The sequence below is a fragment of the Chelonoidis abingdonii genome, chromosome 3, assembly GCF_003597395.2.
Source record: "Chelonoidis abingdonii isolate Lonesome George chromosome 3, CheloAbing_2.0, whole genome shotgun sequence".
NCBI classification, from domain to species: Eukaryota; Metazoa; Chordata; order Testudines; family Testudinidae; genus Chelonoidis; species Chelonoidis abingdonii.
In genome coordinates, this window is record NC_133771.1 from 49,825,577 (window position 1) to 49,852,322 (window position 26,746).

General features: G+C 40.9%; 1 protein-coding gene across 2 annotated transcripts in view; it reads left to right on the plus strand.

Moving 5' to 3' along the window:
- Positions 1 to 26,746, plus strand: part of ZNF451 (zinc finger protein 451) — a 77,097-nt gene that overhangs the window by 42,326 nt on the left and 8,025 nt on the right. The window contains exons 10-14 of one of the 2 annotated variants that reach the window (XM_032778401.2): positions 2,465 to 4,119; positions 7,452 to 7,586; positions 8,582 to 8,712; positions 9,009 to 9,195; positions 25,477 to 25,548. In XM_032778401.2, the coding sequence (XP_032634292.1) occupies positions 2,465 to 4,119; positions 7,452 to 7,586; positions 8,582 to 8,712; positions 9,009 to 9,195; positions 25,477 to 25,548 (2,180 nt within the window). The remainder of the gene's footprint in view (positions 1 to 2,464; positions 4,120 to 7,451; positions 7,587 to 8,581; positions 8,713 to 9,008; positions 9,196 to 25,476; positions 25,549 to 26,746) is intronic. The other variant, XM_075063734.1, reaches the window with a different exon arrangement.

Sequence of the window (26,746 nt, forward strand, 5' to 3'; positions counted from 1 at the left end):
CCTTTCTGTATGTACCTTGTGACAGGTTGGATCACAGAAACCCACTTGGAAGCTGCCACCCACTGTGCCCAGACTACTTCTACCGCTGCTTTCCCTGCCAGCTCAGGACACCAGTACCCTGTCTTGCTGAGCTAGACACTCCCCGTCTGCTCCAACAAAGACCCAACTTGCCCCAAAGCTGCAGGTTTACCCAAAAGGAGCTAACAGAAGTGTTCCTGTCTTTAACACTCAGATACCCAACTCCCAGTGGGGTCTGAACCCAAGTAAATCCGTTTTACCCTGTATAAAGCTTATAGAGGGTAAACTCATAAATTGTTCACCCTCTATAACACTGAGAGAGAGAGATGCACAGTTGTTTGCTCCCCCAGGTATTAACACATACTCTGAGTTAATAAGTAAAAAGTGATTTTATTAAATACAGAAAGTAGGATTTAAGTGGTTCCAAATAGTAACAGACAGAACAAAGTAAGTCACCACGCAAAATAAAATAAAATGCGCAAATTTATGTCTAATCAAACTGAATACAGATAAGATCCTCACCAGTTCCAGAATGCTCACTTTTACAGACTAATCTCCTTTTAGCCTAGGTCTAGCAATCACTCACACCCCTTGCAGTCACTGATCTTTGTTCCAGTTTCTTCCAAGTATCCTGGGGGGGGTGGAGAGGCTCCTTCTTTAGCCCAGCTCAAGACCAAATGGAGAGGTCTCCCAAGGATTTAAATAGACTTTCTCTTGTGGGTGGAGACCCCCTCCTCACTCCAATGCAAAGTCCACCTCCAAGATGGAGTTTAGGAGTCACCTGGGCAAGTCACATGTCCATGCATGACTCAGTTTTTACAGGTAGCATCCATTGTTTACATGCTACCTTGAATGTCCTCAAGTAAACTTCTTATGTGGATTGGAGTATTCCAAGATCCATTGTTCTCTAAATGTGTCTTTATTAGGTACATAAATTCAACGTTCCTTTCTCCAGGAACTGACCAAATGCTCAACTAAGGTTATTTAGAAATCAAGCCGGTACACAGCCAACATTCATAACTTCGAATACAAAAATGATACATGCATACAAATAGGATTAATCCTTTCTGTTGATCATAACCTTTGAGATTTATGTTACATATGCCATGTAATATAACACTTTCTAAGCATATTTTCATAAAACCTTTATGGGATGGCGTCCCATACCATACCTACCACATTTTAGTACTGATGTAATATAAACGGTAAATTATATCAGTTTTTAAAGTCTGGAGGCACTTATCTGGAATGAGCACTTCATTTTCTATAATGTGTAGTGACTTTTACAAAAATAACTGGTAGGCATTGTACAGTTTGATGAGCAACTGGGCCTATTAATATGCTTTTAAAAAGGGCAGTATTTCCCTGCTCAGTGTAGTTGTATCTGTGCCATTTCCAGGATATTAGAGAGACTAGATGTTTGAGGTAATATCTTTAATTGGACCAACTTCTGTTGGTGATCGAGACAAGCTTTTGAGCTACACAGAGCTCTGCTTCAGGTCCGGGAAAGGTATTTCCAGCATCATCCTCAAAGGAAACCTACACAATGCTTTCAAAAGATGAGTCTTGGAGCTTAAATTCATTACTTTGTTAGACACTAAAAATCATGGACTGAAGAGACACACTGGATTTATGGCTTATTACAAGCAATCTGTAACCCACTAACTTCTACTTTTGTGTTTATGACTGCAGAGATGTTAATGGTTCAGTCTACAGTGGATGGTCCCTTAGAACAGTGGTTCTCAGCCAGGTGTATGTGTACCTCTGGAGGTATGCAGAGGTCTTCCAGGGGGTACATCAACTCATCTAGATATTTGCCTAGTTTTACAACAGGATACATAAAAAGTACTGGCAAAGTCTGTAAAAACTAAAATTTCATACAGATAATGAATTGTTTATACTGCTTTGTATACTGTATGCTGAAATATAAGTACCATATTTATATTCAGATTGATTTATTTTATAATTATATGGTAAAATGAGAAAGTAAGCAATTTTAATAGTGTGCTATGACACTTTTGCATTCTTATATCTGATTTTGTAAGTCAGTAGTTTTTAAGTGAGGTGAAACTTGGGGGTATGCAAGACAAATCAGACTCCTGAAAGGGGTACGGTAGTCTGGAAAGGTTGAGAGCCACTGCCTTAGCATATGAGCTAACTGGGTATCCTAAACAATCCGTTCCACCTTACATTTTGCTGTGAAACTGAGAGTACCTTTCCCAGACCCGAGGAAGAGCTCAGTGTGGCTCGAAAGTTTCTCTCTCGCCAACATAGGTTGGTCCAATAAAAGATATTACCTCACCCTCTCTCTAGTATTTCCTTAGTAATTTATGTAGTTAGTGGTGGGAGATGTCTGTTTAGTATTTAAAAGGATCACTTTGTAGGTATATTTGTAAAGTTTGGAATATTTAAACCTGTGAATGTGTCATTTTTATATCCAATTTAGAACTCGTTGTCGTAATGCTGGTCCTGTGTCACTGTCAGAAAAGAGCATCTCCCAGGTTGCTGAGATATTTAAAGCAAGAGGTCACTGTCAAATCTGTGACAAACTCTTTGTAGATGAAAGCCAAGTCAACCAGCATAGCCATGCAACTCAACACAAAGTTAAAATTATTACTACAATGGAAGAGTCCATCTTGATGTTTTGCCATATTAATGAAAGAAATAAAAACCCATCTCAGTTGAGGCAGATTATAAATCAGTCAAGATCTTCACTCCTTAAGAGACCATTGACTTTGAGTGAGCCTGTCCGTAAAAATGAGTCTGCCATTTCAAAACGGAAAAAAGCTTTAGAAGAAAAAAATCAAGAGGCTGAAGTAAGCCTACATCAAGACAATACAGGCAAAATAAAAGCCTGGTTCTGTGAATGCCTTCTGAAGTTTTCTACTGAAGAGTCAGTTGAAAAGCACATTTTGTCAGCAAATAGAATCTGTCACAAGTGTGGTGTATGTGGGAAGCTTGCTGAAAACTCAAGCATCATCCGTCTGCATATGAGTCGGTTCCACGGAGGAGCACACTTAACTAACTTCATTTTCTGGTGCCGGGCATGCAGTACAGACCTACTCAGAGAAGAGAACATTATGGCACATGTGACCGAATTTCATGGTGGGCATTCTTACTATTATGAACAGGAAGCTCTAGAGAACGAGCCTATGGCATCCTCTTCTGACACAATGTGCAATATGTCTATTAAATGGAAGGAGCATCTTCCTAGCCCTGTGGATCAGTCCCTTGAGAGAAGTCCTATTTTAGGAAAATGGCAGTGCTGCATTTGTGAGGAAATGTTTGAGTCTGAAGACAGTGTTAAACAACATTGTGTGTCTTTAGGAAGCCATCAATTTCACAGGTATTGCTGTGGCTTGTGCAAAAAGCATTTTCACAAAGTGGAAACACTATACCGACACTGCCAAGAGCAGCACAGTCATGAGATACAGGTTAAATATTTTTGTGGCCTTTGTGGTGATCTCTCTTTCGATGTTGAGGAAGAATTTCTAATCCACTATAAGAATTTTCATAGCACAGATTACATATATGTGTCTGAAGAGTCAGTAAAAAATAAAGATGACATTACACTATTAGAAAAAGGTGACTTTCTAACCTGTGGCTGCCGGGAAGACTATATCTCCAGAATAAACAGAAAGGAAGATCACCGGAACTGTCAGAAAACCCTACTGGAAAAAGGCAATCTGTGGTTTCGCTGCTGCTTCTGTTCAGCAACGGCGCAGAATTTCACGGACTTGAATGACCACCTCAGCAAAAGTCACACCCCAGGGAAAAGCCACGAAGAGATGTATGTTGTGAGATGTGGTGCATGCAACAAAAATTTCCACGATATTGTGAGTGCTCATCAACACTATCATGATAAACACTGCTTCTTGCAAAAGCCTGATATAACACATTTCAGATCAGAATCAGAAAGCAAAGTCTTCAACTTTACAGCCAGTGGTGCTTGCGTGAACAAGAAGCCTGATAAACTAAAGTTTCCAGCAAATGTAATTAAAGTTCAAAAAAAGTCAGAATCTCTTTCTCTCAAGAGAGAAGAAGATAGAAGGAAAGAAAGAAGTGAGAATAAAGCATGTTCTGAAGAGCATGGTGAAGAAGGTATGTAGAAATTATGGCTTTAGTTTGTTTTTTAATGCACAATAGGAAAATATGGTTGTAATATGCTCATATAGAAATTGTTTAACAGAACATGTCAATATACCATGCGCCTATATCCAGTCTGTACATATGAAATAATGAAAACTTAGTTATATAATTAAAGTTGTAATTTTAGTGTTTCTAATGCTAAATCCTGAGAACTAAAGTTGAACTTTTTATTATTAAATGTTTTATAAAATCTGTTTGCATTGTACAACAACAAATAATTTACCAAGACACTGTGGACCATGCATAACATGGAATTCTGTACTGACAACAGGAATTAACTGGAACTGGACAGCAGTCTTCAGATGCTGCTCTTCCTCCTCTTTTTCTACTCTCAATCACCCTTACTAGAGTGTCTTTCTCCCTTCATAGAAGTAGGTAAAGTCACAGCTAGGGAAAACCATGTGGAAGCTGTGACAACTACATAGCTTTTGACTCCAAAATGGATGCCATTCAGGAAAAGCGTTCCTTCTACCCAACCTGGTGTACATAAGTAGCCACTCCTAACCTGCACCACTACTCTACCCTGCCTACTATTAAGTGATGTTTTAAAATGAGCAAACAGCTGGTGTCCCAGTGGGAGATGCCCTTGGAAAGACTCGTGCCCAGAGTCTCTCATTATCAGATAAAAAGGGACTTGGGAGCACTTGTTATCACTTAAAAATTCCCTGTCATCATGAAAAGACCAACAGTAAAGGCATCCAAACAGATTCCTATCAAAATCCTCCCTTTGGGTAAGGCAAATGGTTGCAATGTGGAGTCCTCACAGGGAATAGACGTCTTTGGAAGACCAGAGTGGGTAAAGAAAGGTCTCCTATGAGAATACAAAGTGTGTGTGTACGTAAGAGAGATTTTTCTATTTTCTTTATACATACGTGTGTGTGTGTGTGTGTGTGTGACTCTCACGTGCACTCACATACAGTGATGCTGGGTATCAGAGTTTATTATTAAGGTTGCCTCATGCTTTCTATTAAGACTGATTTCATTTGCTTATAACTTTTGCCAGACTATAATCATTTTCACTGAAATTTTCTGTACAGGTTGTGTGCCTTAGGCTGAATTTTTCTGACAAATTATTCTGTAACTGTTTCCGAGAATGAAGCTAGTGAAAAGTAGTTTGTGGTCGTATTAAAAAATGCTGGCAAACTTTTCTTTAAAATGCCCCCATGCTTTTGAGCAGAGACTTGAAATGTAGCCAGAGGGTAGCCTTTTTGTCAGGAATTTGCCTTTTTCTGTCCCCATGAAGATCTATCCAAATTTAGACAATTTATAAGCCATTGCACATACTCAGTCAACACTTGATACTGGGTCAGAGCTAAAATCCCCAGAGATTATGTGCACCGAGCATGCTCCAGCACAGAGCTGAAGAGAGATAAGCAGCATTTCCTGGCTGCTCCACTCCATGATGAGTCCATGTCCTGGCACTTGAATTAAGAGCAGGAGACTCCCATGCTGGATCCATGCAGTGTGGAGGAGGAAGTCACCTGAATCACATGCAGAGAGGAGAATAGCTGGATCTGAGGATGAAAAGTAGTAAATCAGACAAGAAGCCTCTAGGGGAGAGAAGACTGATACTGGGAGCCAGGGAGGGAAATACAGCGGTGGAAGAACAAGGGGAAATTTGGGACTGGCTGGGCAAAAAGGCTGGAACTAGGAACCAATGGGTGAGACGCAAGCAAGATAGGTCTGATGAGGAGCCATAGTGTGGAGTGGGAGCTGGGACTGGCTGGGCTAAGAGATTGAAACAAGTACACAGTGGGAGTGGGGACGCTGAAGCTGGATGAAGAGTTTATGGAGGGGGACTGGGACTGGAGGCCAGTGGGGACAGTGAACATGGGTGTGGTGGTGGGTCAGGGAAAAAAGAGACCAGATGAGAAGCCAGGATAGGTGACTTGGGACTGGCTGGGCAAGAGTGAGGAAGGGGAACAAAAAGATCTGGATGGTGGTGGGGACAGGGGTGTGGTTTGGCAAGGAGACTGGAATGCAGAGTCCAGATGGTGAAACTAGGATGGACTGGACAGGAGACTGGGCTGTGATGGGAAGCCTGAGGAGTAACTTGGGTTGGCTAGGGGAGGAGACTGGGTCTGAGACAAGGAGCCAGGAGTGGGAAGAGACAGGACTGGAACAGGAACAAGTTGGAGGGGACTGGGCAGAAAGAGTCAAGCTTAAGGGAAAGAGATATAAGAGTCTGTGCCCCTTGGAGCACACTCCCCTGCAGAGCCTCGCATGGAACCCAAGATTCCAGAGTGTCTCCGTTCCTAGCTTGTCAGCAAATATCAGTAAAACCTGTTGGCAAAGTCTGTGTCATCTCCCTCTAGTAACTAATCCATATAGAGAATGAAAACCTGCTACAGTTATTCCGTTAACTTATGTGTCAGAAGTCTGTGCAGTGGACTTTAAGGTTCCAACTTGATGGCCCATGTGGGTGTCAAGATGAAGCCACATGATGGAATTTGGTTTTGCGGGTTTTTAATTAGCGTTTTGAGGATGATTTCCTATGGTAAAGGGACATTATTAAGGTTGCAAAGTTAAGCACTGAAACGTTAGGAGATGCTAGAATTAAGGCTATTGCAACCTTTGTTGGGCCTGCTTGTGTGTGTTCATTATGATAAGGTCCTTTATTACATGATCACACACTGTGCTTGACTTTCCAGTCATAATAATAATCCTTTAATGTAGTTTTTTGTGTGTCATAACTTGACACAGCTTACATTATTAACTGCAGGGGTTTTTTCTTTGCCCAGTAAAATGCACATTCTGTAAATGCATGTTAGATATTTTGTTATAATATGACCAACACTCCCTGTTCATATGCCATGTCTTTGCTGATCATGGAGTTGGCCAGTTGTTAAAAATTAATTTCATTTTAATGTGTTGTAAATTCTAAAACTAAATTGATGATCAACAGCTTAAATGTCTTGTAGGAAGTTTGATAGAGCATAAAAAGGATATCTTTTATGCTTTGTGAACAAAGTTCCATCTTGAACTAATAATTACAGTTATTACATGCATCAGTTATAGAATCCTGACTGTGGTTCTCTGCCTAGTAAATTTACAGATTACTAAAAGTTTCCTCAAATAGTTAAAAAAAAAAAAAAAAAATTGTTATGAAAATTACATTTGGTGATCATACTATATTTTATAGTTTTAGGAGTTATTGCTTAGAATTTCTTACAGAATAGCAAATTATGTGGATTTCTTTTGAAAGCACAAATGAGCTTGGAGATGTACAGGTTGAATAAAAATAGAGGTAAATTTAAAATATATATATTCTTATCCATTTGAAGACCGTGAACTGCCAGATTTTGACTATCTACGCACCATGACTCACATCGTGCTGGTGGACTTAGACAACTGGGGAAGGTTTTTCATTCATCTGCCAGCCAACCTGAACCAAGGGACATTTGTCTGGGGCTTTCAAGGTAAAAGTTATCTAAGAAAATAGCACAGAGGGCTTAACAGAAACCCATATAAATACACTAACAGCATCCTAGAACCAGACTGGGCAAAGAACAGGATCCTCAGAGTCCACAGTGGACTTTCTGTTGCATCAACATGGTGTTTACGAGTCAATCACCTATAGAAAACTAAGACGATGGTTCTAAAATACTAACACGCAAACCCACTTAATAAAGAGCATTGCTGCCTGTTAGCTAGAGAACTTCCTTAAGAGAAAACGTAAATGTTAGCTAACCCTCTTATACTGGAAGTTTGACTTCTGTGTATGACTTAATTGTGTAGCTGAGAGCTGTGAAAGGAATGATAAAGTGGTTTGTGGGATCCATCTTGTTCATTTCCACATTTCACACTTACCAGTAAGGGAGCTCTTGACTCACAGCATTGCATACTTGTAACTTTCTTAAATTATTAAAACTTTTCTTGTTCTCAAGTTGGTGGTTGTGAAAACTCCAGAATATGTGGATTTATGTGAGACATAAACTAATATCTGATAGATACCCCAAATATATTAGGCATATGTTGACTGTACATATGATATAGTAACTATAGTGAGGTTCCTTATTATATCTAATATTAATAAATTCTTGTGGAAACTTCTGATTATGACCCTCAGATACGTTGGGTTAAACACTTTTTATATTGGGAGGCAGCTTTTGATGCAAGATGTACCTATTTGTGCTTATGGAAATTATATTCAGACTTTCTTCACTTCTGATCTGAGATGATAACTCTTACAAAAACTAATATTAGAGGCACCATACAGATATAGTTTACCTCATACATCAACTTCTTTTAGAAATATAGAATGGTGTTTAGTTTTATACAATGTTTAGTCAAAAAATAAGATGTTCCATTTTTCAGACCTATTGGTTTGTTTTGTCATTTTCCTCTTCTTGAACTGTTTGACTGCTGTTGCTTATGATGTGGTGGCGTGCATCTTTTATCCTTTGTTGCTTAGGAGGACACAGTAATTGGAAGCCTCCAGAACAGTGCAAAATCTTTAATTACCTTAATAAGATTGGATGTTTCTTCCTTCATCCACGCTGTGGTACCAGAAGAGAAGCAGCAGATTTTGCACTCTGCATGCATGTAAGTCATTGCTCTATCAATTTTTGTGGTTTATTTTTTTTTTTTGTTGGTGATCAGGTGCATGGGGATGGTATATTTGTGTGTAGTAAAGTACATTATAAAACAGTCATGATGACAATTTGCCATGCTAAAACTTCAGATGAGAAGAACAGATTGTGGATCTGACCAGAGAAAAAGGGAAATGCATTATAAATATAATGCTTAAAGGGGGACTACTTCTGCGGAGGAGTTTTCTGTTTCAAAAGGCTACCTGGTAACTGAACGTTTAGTTTAATGTCTCCCTCACCCCCACGTAGGCTGGCCGTCTGGATGAGCACCTGCCCAAACAAATTCCTTTCACCGTTCTCTCTGGAGACAAAAGCTTTCTAGAACTGGAGGATCAGTTTAAGAAGACTCAGCGAACAGCTCATATCCTAAACCCTCATGACATCGATGGAGATATGATGTGTGCCTTACTAAACAGCATTTCAGATACTACAAAAGGTAGTACGTAAACAATTAGTAGAATCCAACCAATAAAAGAAAGACATTACTGCTGATAGCAATGACTATTCTGTTACCCATAGTGTTCCTTTAGTTAGCGTTCTTATTTAATGAATTGATCTACTGCTAAAATTGCATTTTTCACTAATGATTCTTAACTGGGAGGCATAAATAATGAGGAAAGAAATAGTTCAACATATCCTAGAGACTGGAATTATGGACAAAAAATAAAATGACTCAACTTGGAAAAACACACACACTAATACATCTGGAGGGAAATGGTCTGGGATACAGATAACAACGGACTGGTAACACTGCCTATTATTAAGGTTGCCCAATGCTTCCCATTATAAGACTCTGTTTTCAGTTACATATTACTTAGCCAAACTTTAACCATTTGGGCTTAAATTGTACGTTCTGGGTGTAGGCTGCAGGCAGAATACTTCTGGAAAATTTCAGCTGAAACAATTTAGCTGTTTGCAAATGAAACTAGGGGAAAATATTTTACCTATGTTTTAAAAAAAAAAAAAAAAAAATTCTTGAGACCTTTTCTTTGAAATGCTTTTGGCAGAGACTTGAAATTTGGCTGGGGAGTGGCTATTGTGGTTAGGAATGTGCCTTTAGCTGTCCATGTGAAAATCCACCCAAATTTGGCCAAGTTATAAGCCTTTGAAAAAATCTCAGTTGACACATGGTCAGTAGACTTTTATCACCTACGCCTTCCAAAGATTCACTCGGTCCTCTCACAGCGCTTGTGCTGAACTGAATGCACATGCAGCATTCCCACTGAGGAATTAGGAATGTTTTCTCTAGTCCAGGTCTATGAAGGCTCAGAAGGACTTTAACTGTATTTGCTGCTCCTAGCTCCTCTGGGCCATGGGGGAGTGGGGCTCTGGAAATGAGAGAGCCTTTCTCTCCTTTGCTCTGTGACCTCCTGTTACCATCCATGGAACAGGAATCCATCCAATTTAAATGCAGAGGGGACAAAATTGGATCAGTGTGAAGAGAGGAGAGAAACTGGGAGGTTGGAGGGAGAACCTGGTACTGGTTGGTGAGGGGAGTCTGGAACTCATTGGGCATGGAAACTGGGACTAGGAGTCTGTGGGCAGGGAGGACCTGTAGCCAGTTGGTTGTGGAGAAGGAAATACAGAGATCAGACAAAGAGGTAGGTAACTAGGACACACTGATCAAAGACTGGGAAAAGGAGCCAGGAAGGGGTGAGGTGGAAGACTGAGATTGGATGAGGAGCCAAGGGAGTGAGGCTGGGGGCTGGGCATTGCTTTGAGGGGAAGGAGACTGATAGGACATGCTTGTGCAACTTGAGTTTGAGAATAGTCTGGGGTGTTTTGTTTGAATGGGCCTATGTTACCAAGCAATCCAGATCGTTGTATATGAATGTCCTGCCACAACTCCACTAATCTTTGTCATGCTGAAATTTTATCAGCAGTGATTTTATATTTACTTCCAGATCATTAATGAAAATGTGGCATAGCATTGGGTCTAATGCAGATCCCTGTGCAACTTCAGTAGAAACACCCACATTCAGTGATGATTCACCATTGAGTTCTTTTTGAGCTGTCAGTTATCCAATTCCTAATCCATTTAATGTGTGCTTTGTTAATTAACTTAATACTGGATAACTTAATCACAATGTTGTGGTGTACTAAATCAAATACCTTACAAAAGTTTAAATTTATTCCATCTACGCTGTAACCTTGATCGACGAAACTTGTAATCTCATCAAAGAATGAAATTGGGTTTGTTTGGCAAGACCGATTTTTTTTCCCCCCATAAAATAACGTTGACTAGCATTAATTACATTTCTCTCCATTAATTCTTTAGTAATCAAATCCAGTATCGGCTTTTTCATTATTTTGCTCAGGACTGATGTGAGGTTAGCCCACCTACTTACAAGGGTCATCCCATTTACCCTTTTTGAACATTTGACACATTTGAACATTCCAGCAGTCTGGAATTCCCCTGGTATTCCAAGATGTATTAAAAATTAACATCAGTAAGTCAGAGATCTCCTCAGCCATCTCTTCTGATTCTTGGGTACAAGCTATCAGTACCTGCTTAGTTTAAAAGGTTTACCTCTAATTGTTGTCTAATGGACTGGAAAGTTCTTCACCCTCATGTAATACAGGTATATCATCCTGTTTCTTTTCAACTACAAAACAGAAATATTTATCGAACATTTCTGCCTTCTCATCATTAACAATTTTACTGTCTTCCTCTAGTAATGGTTCTATATCATTGCTGTGATTTCTTTTGTTCATAGCAATGTACTTTTAAAAACAGCTTATTGGCCTTAGCCCTGCAAGTCAGAGATATTTGCCCTGACGTCTTGAGCTTCCTTTCTCAATTTTTTTTCAGTTCAAAACAATTGATATAAATGAGACGTTATCTTCTCCTTTTTTCCATTTGTTATTAACTATTCCTGTATTTCTAATTGCTGCCTTCACTTTGCTACTGAACCAGGATGGACTTTTAGCCAAAGTTTTTTTTCTCTTGGTTGCAGAATTTTGGCTCTTTATCCCTGTAATAAACTCTCTTGGGTAATTCCATTTTCATTCAAAGTTTTCTAAGTTTTTCCTCCCAGTTAAATCAAGATAGCAATAAACGCCAACAAGAAAACCCTCTCATGCTATAACAATGTCTAGCTGGTGCAAGAGGATTCCTATTCAGCAGCTATGTCTGTCAGTCTATAGAGACATCTGGTGGCTCAACTGGAGTATTGCTGAAGTAATGAGGTTTTTGTGTGTGTCTTGTTTTGACAAGAAGCAGCTGTGGACTCATGAATACATTTGTCCCACATCTCCTTTCTCTGAGGGCCCCATATTTCAATAACCAGTGACATTGCTTCCCCTTGGAACAGCCACAGCAGGTAGGATTGTATCACAGGAGATAGAAATTTTGCGGAGAAGTGCATCAGTGGGGTGGGTGGCTAAAAAGGAGACAACAAATGTGGTGCAGCTTTTTTTCATTTGTCTTCAGAATTAACTTTTTGGCACTAATAGTAGGGATTTCCAACAATACTTAGCAACAGAAAGTCTTGCTGACTAACTTCAGAACATCCAGTTTAATCAAGTCAAACACCTACAGTTTTCTAGAACAGTGGTCTCCAAACTTTTTTGATCATGCACCCCATCAGTAAAACTTTTTTGAGCATGCGCCCCCTGCCACGCCAGCTCTAACATTTTTGCCAAAGCGGAAAAAAAAAAAAAAGCCGCTCAGACTCCCGCCCGAATTGACAAAGCAAAAATAAATAAAGCGCTCCTCCTGCACGCACCCCACTTTGGAGACCACTGTTCTAGAAAACCTTCTCATGACTTATAATTTCTCTTTCAAACATGAAAAAAAATCTTTTAGTAACTGGGCTGGGTTATTAAGACACTACTACAAAAATATTTTCATTCCATTCCTTTGATTGTGTATTAAACAATTTGCATAATTATAGGGGAGTAACAGACAACTAGGAATAATAATCTCAATGTGGTATTGTAATTCTATAACCCTGTTATAAACTTGTTCAAAGAATTGAATCCACAAGGAATATTACACATCCCAAGTAATCTGAGTATTTTTCATACAGTAACATCTTTGTTGTCCTGCTCAGATGTAGCTGTTTAAAGTGTTTATTGATGTGAGTAATAGAGTTCTACCTTCCTAAGTTTGGGCTGTTCGTATTTTTTAATTATCTTGTTTTTCATCAGCCTGGGTTAGCAGCTGCCAAAGCGAATTTTCCTTGAAGGGCGGGGAGTTGAGGGAAACAAAGGATATGTTGGCTCCTAAACTCATGAAAACGCTTAAGTGACTAAAGAAGGCAATTAAAAGACCGAAGGCCCTTGTCCTTCAGATAGCTATGCAGCATCATCTCTTGCATTTCAAAACCTAGAACATGCTGGGGGGAGTTTGAAAACTGTTGTCAAAAAATTATACTGTAAATGTCTGCTGAAATAACTAGTTAAACATAGGAAATTAGTTAAATATTTTCAAAAGCTAAAAAGTTTAACAACATTGAGAGAGGGTGCTCTCCCTTTAGAGGTCTGAACTATTCCTGTTTAAATACCTTTTCTCTAAATGTGAGTGATGTGTAATCAATCCACACTTCTGGATTCATATTCATCATATGACTTTTTTTACTATTTGTTAAAAATAACTCATGTTTTGCAGTAACGTCCATTGCACTCACCGGGCAAGATATATTCCCTGCTCCAGAGAACACAATCTGTTTAAACATTTTTAGCATGTAGATGCTCTGTACATAAATTAGGAAACACTGGTTTAGATACAAAAGTGTAAAAAAACAAAAATAACTCTTCCCCACCAAACCCCCCCTCCCAAAATTTCTCCCCTTCCTTATCTTATAATGCTTCTTAAATTAAGTAAGTCTCAGTAACTCTTCCAGGAGGAAGGGCTGCTTCACCTACATTATTGATGGAAGGCCTGTTAGGGAAGGCTGCAATGTCATTGCTGCGGTAATGTTATCCAGGCTGCTAAAGGGTTACAGTGGCTCAGTGCTTCTATTCTTGGAGCTCTGATGTTATCAGCACTAGCTGATAGTGCACAGTGCTAATTCAACAGACCTCAGTGTTGCTCATAAAGGAAGACCATAGGCACAGTTTGGTGACCAGAGGCACTTGGACAGGTTTACTGCCCACAGGGCACAGTCCCAGCATCACATAGAAGCTACAAGTACACTAACACATGAGTGCCCAAGGCAAGGAGAAGCTCAGCAGCAGGAATTTCTGCTGTCCCCTCGGCCACACAAAAAGCTAAGGCGAGGTACCCTGACATTTATAGACTGAGACAAACAACTTATGTACTGTATTACCTTAGGTGTTTCGTGACATCTGCTTTTTACCTCCCCTTGTGCCTTGCTCCAGATGTCTCGGGCAAAACATTTCTTATTCATCACTTCTGTCAAACTCTTATCTTGTGTTAGGTCAGGATGTATCTGTGCTATTCTTCTGGAATGTGTTTACATGCATACCCAGTATCTGTTACTTCTTAGGAGTGCCTCTGTTTTATCAATGCTAGCAGTACCCGTGTCAAAGGCATGTAGCAATCTGTGAACTTGTAAGAATCTGCTTTAATACATGGCCTGATTTTGGTTCACAGCATGGCCTGACTTTGACTATGTTTCAGGCCTAAGGTCTTGCACCAGGTCTCGTGCTCCATGCTCTCCGTCTCTCTCTCAACCTGTCCTAGGTAAAAAGGCATGTATTGCCATGTGAAGGCAACTAGATTGATGCTCATCCTAATCTTTAGGATTCCAACCTTTTTTTGATTGATCCAGTTTTCATGTCCCTGTTGATCTCAACTGCTTGTAGTGGCATTCATAGAGATTCTAAGATATCTTGATTCTTGCCTATAAGAAAACAGGATGCTCAGTGGACCTGGAGGTTGATAGAGAACAAGTATAGCAAATGAATGCCGGTGTGATATTTGTCAGCCTTCTCTGCCTAGAAGGCAAGCTGCTGTGTGTAGAACTAAGTGAAGTTGCTGCATGACCTTCTGTAAAATAAGAGTTCATGGCAACAGTAGGAGCTCAGGTCCGGGATTGTAAAACAGCAGTAAGCGTTGTGTAGAAGCCAGCTATACAGAAAAAATTCTCTGGTCAGACGCTGAGGACAGATGTATCATTTGTGGTGTCAGAGCAGTAGCAGGCAATCAGACAAACTTCCTGTGCTGCATTTATTCCAGTTAAGGGTAAATTTTCTCCCATTGGTAGTCTAGTCTGTCACCTTCCTTCATTTGTGTTAGATAATCAGGGGGGTGATTGCAAGAGAAGGGTATTGCTGCTGCTATTATTTTTATTATATGTATTACCATAGTATGTAGGAGCCCTAGTACCCTGTTTTACTTGGCACTACACAGACACAGAACAAAGACAGTCCTTGCCCTAAAGAGCTTTCAATCTATGAATAAGACAAGAGGCAACAGATGGATACAGATAGATGGGGGGAGTACAAGTGCATGTCTACACTACACAATTATGTTGACCTAAGTTAGGTCAGCATACAGCCACTGCAGCAATTAAGTTGCTTTTGCACATCCACGCTCCGCACCTTGTGGTGCGCCAGGAGCATTTGTTCCAATTGTACTGTCGGCGTGGGGCATTGAGGTATGGCTTCTGAAAGCTAGTAACAGTTGATGTAAGCAATGCAGCGTTACGATGCTGCTGCATCAACCTAACTACATCAACATTGACTCTACACCTCTTGTGGAGGTGGAGTTAAGTCAGCGTAGCGAGGCAAGTTACATCTCTGGGAGTGAAATTTTAGTGTAGACACGTAGGTGGGTTGAGGTAAGCTGCCTTGCATCAGCCTAACTCTATAGTGTAGACCAGGCCCAAGGAACAAGAAGACATTATTTGTCTGCACGATAGACTGTGATCTCTGCACACTAGCAGCCTAACCTCTGACAAGTTTTTGTAGGCAGAGATTTGAACATAATGAGGTTGTTTTGTGGGGTCTCTTCCTAAATGTCAGGGATAGCAAGGAAAAAGCATAAACGTGTTTTGTTTGAAAATTTATCAGGTGAGCAATAGAGGCTGGCATTATGGGCCAATTGAAGGCAGGAGTCAACATTTTGTTACTGCATTGAGAAATATGTAGGGTGGGGATAGGCTGTGATGAGCCTTGAAAGCTAAGACTCATTTAGGTCTTCTGATTAGTTTTTAATCAATAAACAGAGGTAAACCCCAGTACAAAAAAATAAATCGGTGTTTATACAATACATACTAGGAAAACACTGAAAATAGTTACTTGTATCTAAGGGCTTGTCTGCACAGAGCAGTAATGCAGATTGCAGGGATAATTGCTAAAGTGCACTAATGTGGTGTTCATTAATCAATCCATATAGACTCCGCTGGTACGCTTGAAAGCTTCTCTAATGTACTACTTTAAAGTGCACGAAGTTTGAAACAGTATATACTATGAGTAATGTATGTGATATATATTATTCATTACAGTATATACAAAGAGAGCCCCCCAAAAACTCAATATTTGGATACAACATAAAACTCAAAAATTGCTAAAAATAACACTCCCAAAAGGAAATTAATAATCCCTCCAAAACAGAAGCCACTATTATTTTGCGATACGGAAGGGGGAGCTCATTGGAGGGATGTGAAGAAAGGAGTGACATGGTCAAAGCAATAGAATAGGAGAATGATCTTTGCAGACGCATTCTGAATGGATATGAGCGGTGCAAGACTGCATTTGTTAAGGCCAGAGAAAAAGATGTTACATTAATTGAGATGAGATTATGAGCATCTACATGAAAGTTGTAAATTGGTGTTCCATAGGAAAGGCTGTATCTTAGAGATGTTGTACAGAAAGCACCTGCAAGATTTAGACATAGCCTGGATGTGAGGACCTAAAGGTTCAAGTCAAAAATGATACCTTGGTTACAGGCCAGAGTGACAGACCCGATAGTAGTGGTCCCACAGAAAAAGAGATGGTGTGGGCGGGATTCAAGGGAAAGATTGAACACTGTTGCTCTTGAGCTGACAGGTAGACATGCACAAAGAAATGTCAGAGAGAGGCAATTGAGCTTTTAATTTGGACAGAGGGAGACAAGACTGGAGAAGAGAGGTACATCTGCAGGTAGTCAGCATAGAGATGGTGGTTGGATTTGTGAGTAGAGGTTACAGAGAGAGAATTGTAGCAGGAGATTAGAAGGGGACCAAGCATAGAGAGCCCTGTGTTGAAAGTTGAAGGCGGGGTGTGGAGAATCCACTGAAGGAGCAATTAAAGAGGAGAACTAGGAGAGGACAGAATCACAGAAGTGAAGGGAGGAGAAGAATCCAATAAAAATAACATGATCGAGGAGAAGGCAGATGGCGAGGTAGTTAAAGAAGCAAGTGGGGTCGAGTGTTGAGTTTTTAAGATGGAAGAGATTAAAGCATGCTTATATTGTGACGGGAAAAATCCAAAGGAGAGCAAGAGATTAAGGAGAAGAATAAGGGAGGGAATGATAGGATGGGATAGGGTCACTGGGGAAAGTGGGGAGGAATTAGAGGAGGAGAGCAGATGAGAAATTTATGAATGTGACAGGAGATTGAGGGAGTTGTAGGAGAGAATAGGGGAAAGAAAGACAAGCTACGGTGATGGGAAAGGTTACATTTGGAGTCTGTGTGGAGAGAGAGAAGTAGTCAAATGTTTGAGGAGTGAGTCAAGATGGTAAAATGGAAGCTGGGATTGCAGGCATGGGTTTCAGTTGGAGAAGTAGAGGTTTTAGTTAAGAAGGTGGTAGAACTGAAGGAAAAGAAATCAATTTTGTAGTGGAGGAGGTTAGCCTGGTCATGGGATTTTCAGCAGAGTTAATTTTTCGCATGAGGCAGGACAGAAAGAACCACGTGTTGAGGGTGAGCCAGGACTTGGATTTGGCAAGGAGGACTTTTCAATGGAAGAGAAGGGCAAAAGAGTCAAGGATGGAGGAGAGTGAAGCATGGAGAGAATCACCAGCCATATCAGTGGAAGAGAGGGAAGGGAAGAGATGTGCTGAAAGCAGAGAAGTCATCAATGATGATGGACTGGCAGGTTGTGGTAAGGAGCTTTTGGGTGGGAGGTGCTGCTGGGTGATGCTGAAAAAGACTAGCTGATGGTGGGAACTACAGAGGGGCAATGGTAACTAGGAGGGGGATGTTGAGCCAGTCGGGGAGTGGGATGGATGTTCTAATGCGGAGGAAGGATGTGGTGAGAGCCATGGGTGTATGGTAGATGGACAAGATTAAAAAAACACTGCAGTGGGGGTTATGAATGGCAGATGCTGCTGGTGTACTACTAACATGTCAGTGCTCTGGTATCTCAGCTGGACTATGTTCTCCACCAGGGAGTTCTGAAATCTGAGTAATCAAGGATGAACTAACCTGTTTGATTCCTCCTTCAGACAGCAGGGTGGGAACATCTTGATTTCTGTGCTCCCTACTTATCTAGAAGCTACCTTCCTGTTTGCTACATCTGCATGTTGTCCTCCACATCTGCCTTCCTCCAGCAAGAGCTTGGCAGCATGTGAAGGAATAGGAGGTGGGGGAGATGAGCAGCAGTGTCACTCACAGGGAGTAGATACAGTACAGTGAAGTGAATTGATAGATGTAATTTATTTGACAGAGTGCATTGGAGGGGATTGAGGTTCTTAATGTAAGGCTTACCCAGCCAAGGAAGCATGTGGTGTCTCCTTTGCTGTGCATTCCCAGTGGTGTGGGGAACAGCAGAGTTTGCTAAGCGTATCTCTCTTTGATGAGATCAGTTTTGATTAAAGGTAATTGGTGTTGACACACACAGACTTCTGTAAGGCATTGGACTTGGTACTTCACAACATTTTGATTAAACAAAACTGAAATAATATAAAATTAACATGGCACACACTAAATGCATTAAAAAGTGGCTTACTGATAGGTCTCAAAATATAATCGTAAATGGGATCATCACATAGTAGTTCTGTTTCCAGTGGGTTCCCACAGGAATCATATTTTGGCATTATGCTGTTTTACATTGTTATCAGTGATCTGAAAGAGAAAACAAAATCAATCACTGATGAAGTTTGCAGATAACACTAAAATTGGGGGAGTGGTAAATAATGAAGAGAATCACTAATTCAAAGCAATTTGGATTGTTTGGTAAACTTAGTGCAAGCAAACAATATGTGTTTCAATACAGCTAAATGTATACATTTAGGAACAAAGAACGTATGCCATATTTACAGGAGAGGGGACTCTATCCTGGAAAGCAGGAACTTTGAAAAAGATTTGGGAGTTGTGATGAATAATCAGCTCAACATGAGTTCCCAGTGCGACACTGTGCCCAAAAGAGCTAATGCAATCCTGGAATGCATAGACGGGAATCTTGAGTAAGAGGAAAGAAGTTATTTTACATGTTTTTGTCACTGGTATGACTGCTGCTGGAGTATTGTGTCCAGTTCTGGTACCCACAATTCAAGAAGGATGTTGGTGAATTGGAGAGGGCTCAGAGAAGAACCACAAGAATGATTGAATGAATGATTAGAAAACATGCCTTACGATAGACTCAAAGAACTCAATATATTTAGCTTGACAAAGAGAAGGTTATACGGTGACTTGATTGCACTCTACAACTGTGGTTCCCAAGCTTTAACAACCTGTGAACCTCTTTCACTAAAATGTCAAGTCTCACGAACCCCCTCCTAAAAATGAATATTTCCAGGGATTTTCTCCTTTACCTAAGTATAAATTATAAAAGCAGTGATCTTGGAAATATAAAATTTTGTTTTTATGACATGCTTACTACACACTATTTATTATTAATGATTATTTATCATTATGAATAAAATCTCACTTTCATAGCTTGTATCACCTTGAATAAGCCTGTTATAGGACAAGGCTCCTGTGTTTCATCAAGGAGTTATCAGATGTGAAACAATATGAATGTATTTAAGAAGCCAACTCAGAGTTCCTCCTACTCAAGCATTCAGGTCTTGAGCATTCCAGGCAAACAATGCGCATTACAACAAAGCTTAAACTTGTTCATAATAATTTAAAAAACAATACTAGCTGCCTATTTAATTTTAAAAACAGCAAAAAAATATCCACCTCCCTTTCCATTTCTTATAAGAGTCTTGAAGTTTCAATCTCCTCAGTGAGATAGCTATGCTTGCTTTGATCTGCTTAGCTCTTGGAAGTCCAGGGACTCTGGGATGCTGGCCCTGTGCTGCTCAGGGTCCCTAAAGACAGCTCTGTCTGCCATTAGGGAATTTTTTCCTGAGAACCCCCTGTAACATTTTGCAAATCCCCAGGGGTTCACAAACCCCAATTTGGGAACCACTGTTCTACAAGTACCTACACAGGGAACAATTATTTAATAATTGGCTCTTCTGTCTAGCAGAGAAAGGTGTAACATGATCCAATGACTGGAAGCTGAAGCTAGACAAATTCAGACTGGAAATAAGGCATACATTTTTAACAGTGAAATTAATTAACCATTGAACAATTTACCAAGGATCGTGGTAGATTCTCCATCACTGACCATTTTTAAACCAAAATTTAATGTTTTTTCTAAAAGGTAAGCTCTGGGAATCATTTTGGGGAAATTCTCTGGCCTACATTATACAGGACATCAGACTAGATCATCAGAATGGTCCCTTTGAACTTTGGAATATGCATATTTAAAATGAGAAATTCAGGAACATCCTGTGTTTGTCTTAAGTTAAACTACCTCATCAGCAAGATATCATTTGCCCATCAGCTTGTGAGGGAGAAGACAGTAATGGCACCACAGTGTATTTATCAAGGCATGAGATGGATTCTTTATGGTTGGAAGCCTTTATATCAAGACTGAACCCTTCTAAAAGCTAGGCCTAATTCAGTTGCATAGTACTGGGCTCAGTACAGGCAATAGTGAGTGAAATAGGGCCTGTATTATGCTGGAAGTCAGAATGGTTCCTTCTGGCCTTAAAATCTTGGAATCCATGGAACCAACTGTCATTTCCTTTTCTCTGACAAGTGATGAGCTCCATTCTGCAATTTTGTCTTGTGCCTCATGGATGGTGTTCCTCCCCTCCCCCCCGATACTTTGTTGTTGTTTCCTACCTACTGCTATTCTTTGATGTCTTTCTGATAGAAAGAACTCTCCATTCCTTCTGTTCATGGGATAAACTCATTTTGTCTCAGGATTTTCTTTGTGACAACCTTTCAGAATCTCTGCACTATTCCATGCCTGTTCTTTACCAAATACCTGACTCAACAGCTTTAACCTCTGCATTAACTATGCTTGGAAAAAGCCCTTTGTAATTTATTTGCACCAGGAAAAACACAGTTTGAGGTCAGCGCCAGGATATCACTGAGAGCAACCAGTTCCCGGCCTCCTCAGAAGCTGACTGTATAGGCCTCATAGATTTGATAAGATCAAATGACTGCCCTGCTGGGAGGTGGAATCCTGCACCAGAAAAGCCTACTTCCATGCAGTTCAGCTCCACAGTGCTGGTTAGATGTCTTGCAAGTGGTAACTGAACTTCAGATAATCAGAGATCATGTCAGAGATGCTTCAAGGAATTTCGGAATGGCAGAGTTTAACATGTCCCATGTCACATTTGACTCTGATTTGGAGATCAGTTTTAGTGGAAGAAATCCAACCTAGAGATCACCTTGCATATCTTGACTGTCCTCAATCTGTGCCAATTCCTTGGAGCTTTGCAGACACCATTGACCTGTCTTAGTCAATGTATCAAACCAAGTTCAGAATACCATTTGACTGGTATGTGGTCTATAAAATGTGTGTCTTGTGGCTGATGGAACTGTACGGGTGCTGAATGCACTGAGAAGTTGAGGCACACTTTCATCACTGAGCTTGCTGGAAGCTCACTTGCCATGGGTTTGCCATTTGTTTTGGAGCAACCTTTTGTTTCCTTGAACTAGTCTGGATTAGTAATCATGCGAAGATACTTGATGCATTTGGGTCGAGGATTCTCCTCTCACCACATAGTTCAACAATTTATACCAGAACATGATTCTTTGAGAGACTGTTTGCAGAATGTGTGGGGATTGCCATGAGCCTATTTTACAAAGACAGATGGAGAACTACTGATTTGCTCCCAGAGAATACAAGTTTTACTGACCCTATCTTGTGCCAGCGAGGCCTTCATAAGAAAAGTCTTGCCTACATGGGAAAGGTTTGTTCTTTTTTTTTTTTTTTTTTTTTTTTTTGATATAATCTAAGGTGTGAATTTAAACCAACATAGTTACACTAGTATAGCCCCCAATGTGGACACACTTATTCTGGTACGAGTGGCTTTATTTGGTTTAGTTTGCTGCTTGGGAAGGGGTTTAAGAAAAAACTAAACTAAAAGCCACGTTTATACCAAAGTGAGTGTCCTCGCAGGGCAGTATAACTAAATGGGTATAACTAGTCAAGCTTTCTCATGTAGACAAGTTCTAAATGTGCCATGTCCAAACAAAACCACCGATGAATCCTGTCTCTCCTTAGCATGACCCAATTCATATTCCAGAATATAATTCTGTGCCTGCAAATACCAATGCACAATTGGTGCATTCACCTAGTCTTGATAACTTATCATCTAAGATGGACTTAACAAGACAGCATTAGGCGCTTGACATCAGACACTGTTACCAGGCCAATGGGCAGCACATATGAATGGGAGTAGTCCAAGCACCACCACCTCTCCATTGCAACTGATCATCAATAAAGCCGCTGTAGTCACTGATCCTACAGCATTCCTCTGAAATAAGTGAATTTCCCATTTGCCCAAGGGAAGGCCATGGAAAGCCAGGATTTTGCAAAGATTAGCCATGATCTGGTAATGTCAGTGGATTGCCACTCCAGCACAAGAACTAAAGGCTTTTCCTTCTGGGGTGGAATGGTAACTATGACTCCACTGCCAGCCATGTTATGCCTGCTCTTTCAGCTAGTATCTAAAGGGGATACTGAATCCCTACCCACCTGAACCATTTTGTGGTATCACTAGTACTGCTTCATGCTCCTCTGTCCTACATGTAAGTCACCAGTCTGAAATCTTTGGCTTCACCCATAGATAGGGCCCTACCAAAATCACAGCCATGGAAAAACGTGTCACGACATGTGGTCTTTTGCATGCTTTTATCCTATACTATACAGATTTCATGGGGAAGACCAGAGTTTCTCAAATTGGGGGTCCTAACACACAAGGAAGTTGAAGGGTTGTCGTGGTATTGCTACCCTTACTTCTGCATTGCCTTCAGAGCTGGGCTGCTGGAGAGCGGCAGATGTTGGCCAGGCACCCAGCTCTGAAGGCAGCGCCCCACCAGGTAGAAGTAAGGGTGGCAATGCCATACCATATCATGCCACCGTTACTTCTGTGCTACTGCCTTCAGAGCTAGGGGGCTGGAGAGTGGTGGCTGCTAACTGAGGGCCCAGCTCTCCAGGTAGCAGTGTAAAAGTAAGGGTGACAATACCATTCCCACCATCCTTACTTCTGCACTGCTGCTGCTGGAGGCTCTGCCTTCAGAGCTGGGCTCTCAACCAGCAGCCACTACTCTCCAGCTGCCCAGCTCTAAAGGCAGTGCCACAGCCAGCAATAGTGCAGAAGTAAGGGTAGCAGAACCGTGACCCCCGTACAATAACCTTGCGACCCCTATAGTTACAACACCGTGAAATTTCAGATTTAAATAGCTGAAATAAAGAAATTTTGTATAGTTTAAAATCCTATGACAGTGAAATTGATCAAAATGGACCATGAATTGGCCCTATTCATACACCAGGATTTTGTGTCAAGTTTCCCAAGCAAAATCCCCCCTTCCATAACACACGTGCACACACACACGATGTCATAAAGCAATTTTGACTTGAAATAGAAGATCTGGTAGTTACAATTATGTACCACACTTGTGAACCAAGGCCTTCAGCATCTCAGGATGAGTGTTACATTAGAACTGAGAACTGAAGAGGGAAATTGATTCCACTCTTTCATCATTTTGCAGATGCCAAAAACATTGAATAGGTAAGGATGCAATGCAGTCTGAGAGGGAAGAGTGGTTTGGTAAATGAGAAGCCACTATAGCAGGAGTGGGCAAACTTTTTGGCCCGAGAGCCACATTGGGGTTGCAAAACTGTATGGAGGGCCAGGTAGGGAAGGCTGTACCTCCTCAAACAGCCCCGTCCCACTTACCACCCCCTCAGAACCTCTGACCCATCCAATTCCCCCTGCTCCTTGTCCTCTAACCACCCCCTATTGGGACCCCCACCCCTAACCACCCCCTGGGGCCCCACCTGCATCCAACCCCCTCTGCTCCCAGTCACCAAACCCCTATCCACACCCCTGCCCCCTGACAGGCCCCCTGGGTCCCCACGCCTATCCAACCCCCCAATTCCCCGACCTCCCCTCCCCCAAAACCTCTGCCCCATCCAACCACCCCCTGTCCCCTGACTCTTCCCCGGGACCCCCAGCCCCTTATCCAATGGTCCTGGCCCCAGCCCCCTTACCACGCTGCTCAGAGCAGTATGTCTGGCAGCCACGCCACCAGGCCAGAGCTAGACACTCTGCTGCTGTGCTCGGCGTGAGCGCAAGTTCCGCCGCCCAGAGCGCTGCCCGCACAGCAGCGTGGCTGCAGTGGAGGGGCCGGGAGCTCAAGGGCTGGGCAGGAAGGTCTTGTGGGCCAGACGTGGCCCACAGGCCATAATTTGCCCACCTCTGGACTATAGAGTTTGCAACGCCTTCTATGTGTCTAGCTCTGATTTATAAAGAATTTAATGAGTTTCTCAGGAACGGGCTGTACTTTGGGTAGTCGTACTTGACCCCCACCTAGAAATATTCTGGATCCTTTGCAGGACTGCCCATTAAGCCTGCCAAGTGGCTTGAGCAAGAGACCATTCCATCCCCAAGTACCTGATGCATAAATGCAGCAAAGTATTTCAGCCATCACTTTGGGCTCCTGATTCAGGTCGGTTGAAGCCACTTCAATTAGGAAAGGGTCAGTCATGTTGCTATTCAAACCAGGTATATGATGATATGTGTTAGACACTCAGGGCCAGATTTTAAAAGGTGCACATGCAGTCTTGAATGACCGAAAATGGGAATAAAAACACTTACAGAGTGCATGTGCAAATTGGAGGTTATGTGCATATAGCCTGTCCTAACTGGGTTTAGCTAAACTCAGCCACTTTTCATAGTGTAAATGCAGAATAACACTTTGCTCCTTTTTAGCAGATTGAGTTATAATAGGCTACAGTTCAGAATCACTGGGAAACAGAGGTGGCAAACATCATGCTTAACCAGAATGTGCTTGTATATGCATATCTAGTCCGGCCCATTGTGATCAATTTTTTATACTACAGTTTGCAGTGAGTATAAGTATTTAAATAAATGAATATAGGAAAACATGGAGAATACAGCACAACCCTATGTATAGTTCCTGTGTTTGCTTTTCTTTAGCTTGCTAGAAACATTACTTAAAAGAAAATGAAAAAAGTAAGCAGCTTGGAATTTTGGGGAGAAAGAAGGGGCACATGCTGAAAATGGCGACAGAGTCCTGTGGCACCTTATAGACTAACAGAACTATTGGAGCATAAGCTTTTGTGAGTGAGTGCCCACTTCATCAGACGCGTGTTGAAAATTAACTTTCTATGATTTTCTGAGTCACCCAACTTAAAGGCATATTAGTGGTGGTTTACCAGAGAAATCTATATTATTGATCTTTAAATCATAACAAGTGGATGAGAGTTCAGAACATGCTACAGGCTTAAGGAAAAAAGATTTATTTTCTCAGAAGCACTGTATAATGTGTGTTTGATTTGTGTATTTAAGTTTCAGACAGTGAAGAGGATGATGATATTAAAACAGTGCAAATGAATTTACAAGACACAAAGAAACAGGAAGGTAGACTTAATTTTCACTTTTCTTCTGTTTGTGAGTGCCTTTTGATAAAGAATGCACAAGAAATTAAATTGTAACTTAATTTTGTGACAAATGTCCTATAAAGAACACTGTCCAAAATATTTTAAGTATCTTCTTTTGCTTTATGGAGCATTCATGAGTAGTGAGCACAGTGTTGAGGTATAAAGAAAAAATTGCATGCCAGCCAGAAAAGTATGTGTTAGGCTCAGAATCTGTTTCCACTGATTTACATAGGCATAAGTCAGTTCAGGGTTGGTTGCTGTATCTCAGCTCGGCATTCAAGTCTACTGAAGGGGATCTGTAAACTCTCACACAGTTACACACGAACAGGTTAAGTTAATATATCTTATCTTACCTATTGGTAAATAAATCTGATATTTTTCCTATCATGCTTATTGTTGCTGCTGTTCTCATGCTGTACTTTACTTATTAATTTTTGTTGATTACCGATGTACTGTCAAAATACTATGTTGCATAAAAGTTTGGTACATGTATGTTGGGGACAAGAAGATTGAAAGTTAAAACAACACAGTAACACAAGATCAGCTTTGTAACTGAGACTTGAACAAAGCCAAGATCTAACTGAATCTAATGTACATATAGTTTAATTAGATTTACCAGATATTACCAAGTGTTGTTACTAAAGTCTAACTTGGTCAGCATTCTAGACTTGTTTTTAAAAATACTTAGATTAGCATCACTTATTTAAATGCATATGGAGTTCTAGGAGGCAGTTGGTTGTAAAGCTGGCTGTCCTCTTAATTTAGTTCCAGAATGTGTGTGTTCATTCTGCACTTTGTTGCTCATTGGTTATGTACTGTTTCCCTTTGAGAAACTAGGGGCTTGTGTAAATGGCCGGTTAATGCACAGCAAGCCAGGGTACGACTCTACAGCACACCAGCTGGCTGTGCAGTAACTCACCATGTAGGCACTGCTACAGTGCACTAGAAGTCCCCGCACAGCTTAGTGTACTTCACGGCAAGCTGGCTTGCCATGTAGACAATACTTAAGAGCAAAATAAAATAGTTAGGAAAATGATTGTGGATCTTAAGGATGTGATAGAACAAGAAATAGGCTCTTTTTATTTAAACAGATTGTAAAATCCCCTGAGGAATGATTTTGTTTTCCTGTAGTCAACAATTCTTTATTTGTAGGGCACACTGTACAAAGAATGACAAGG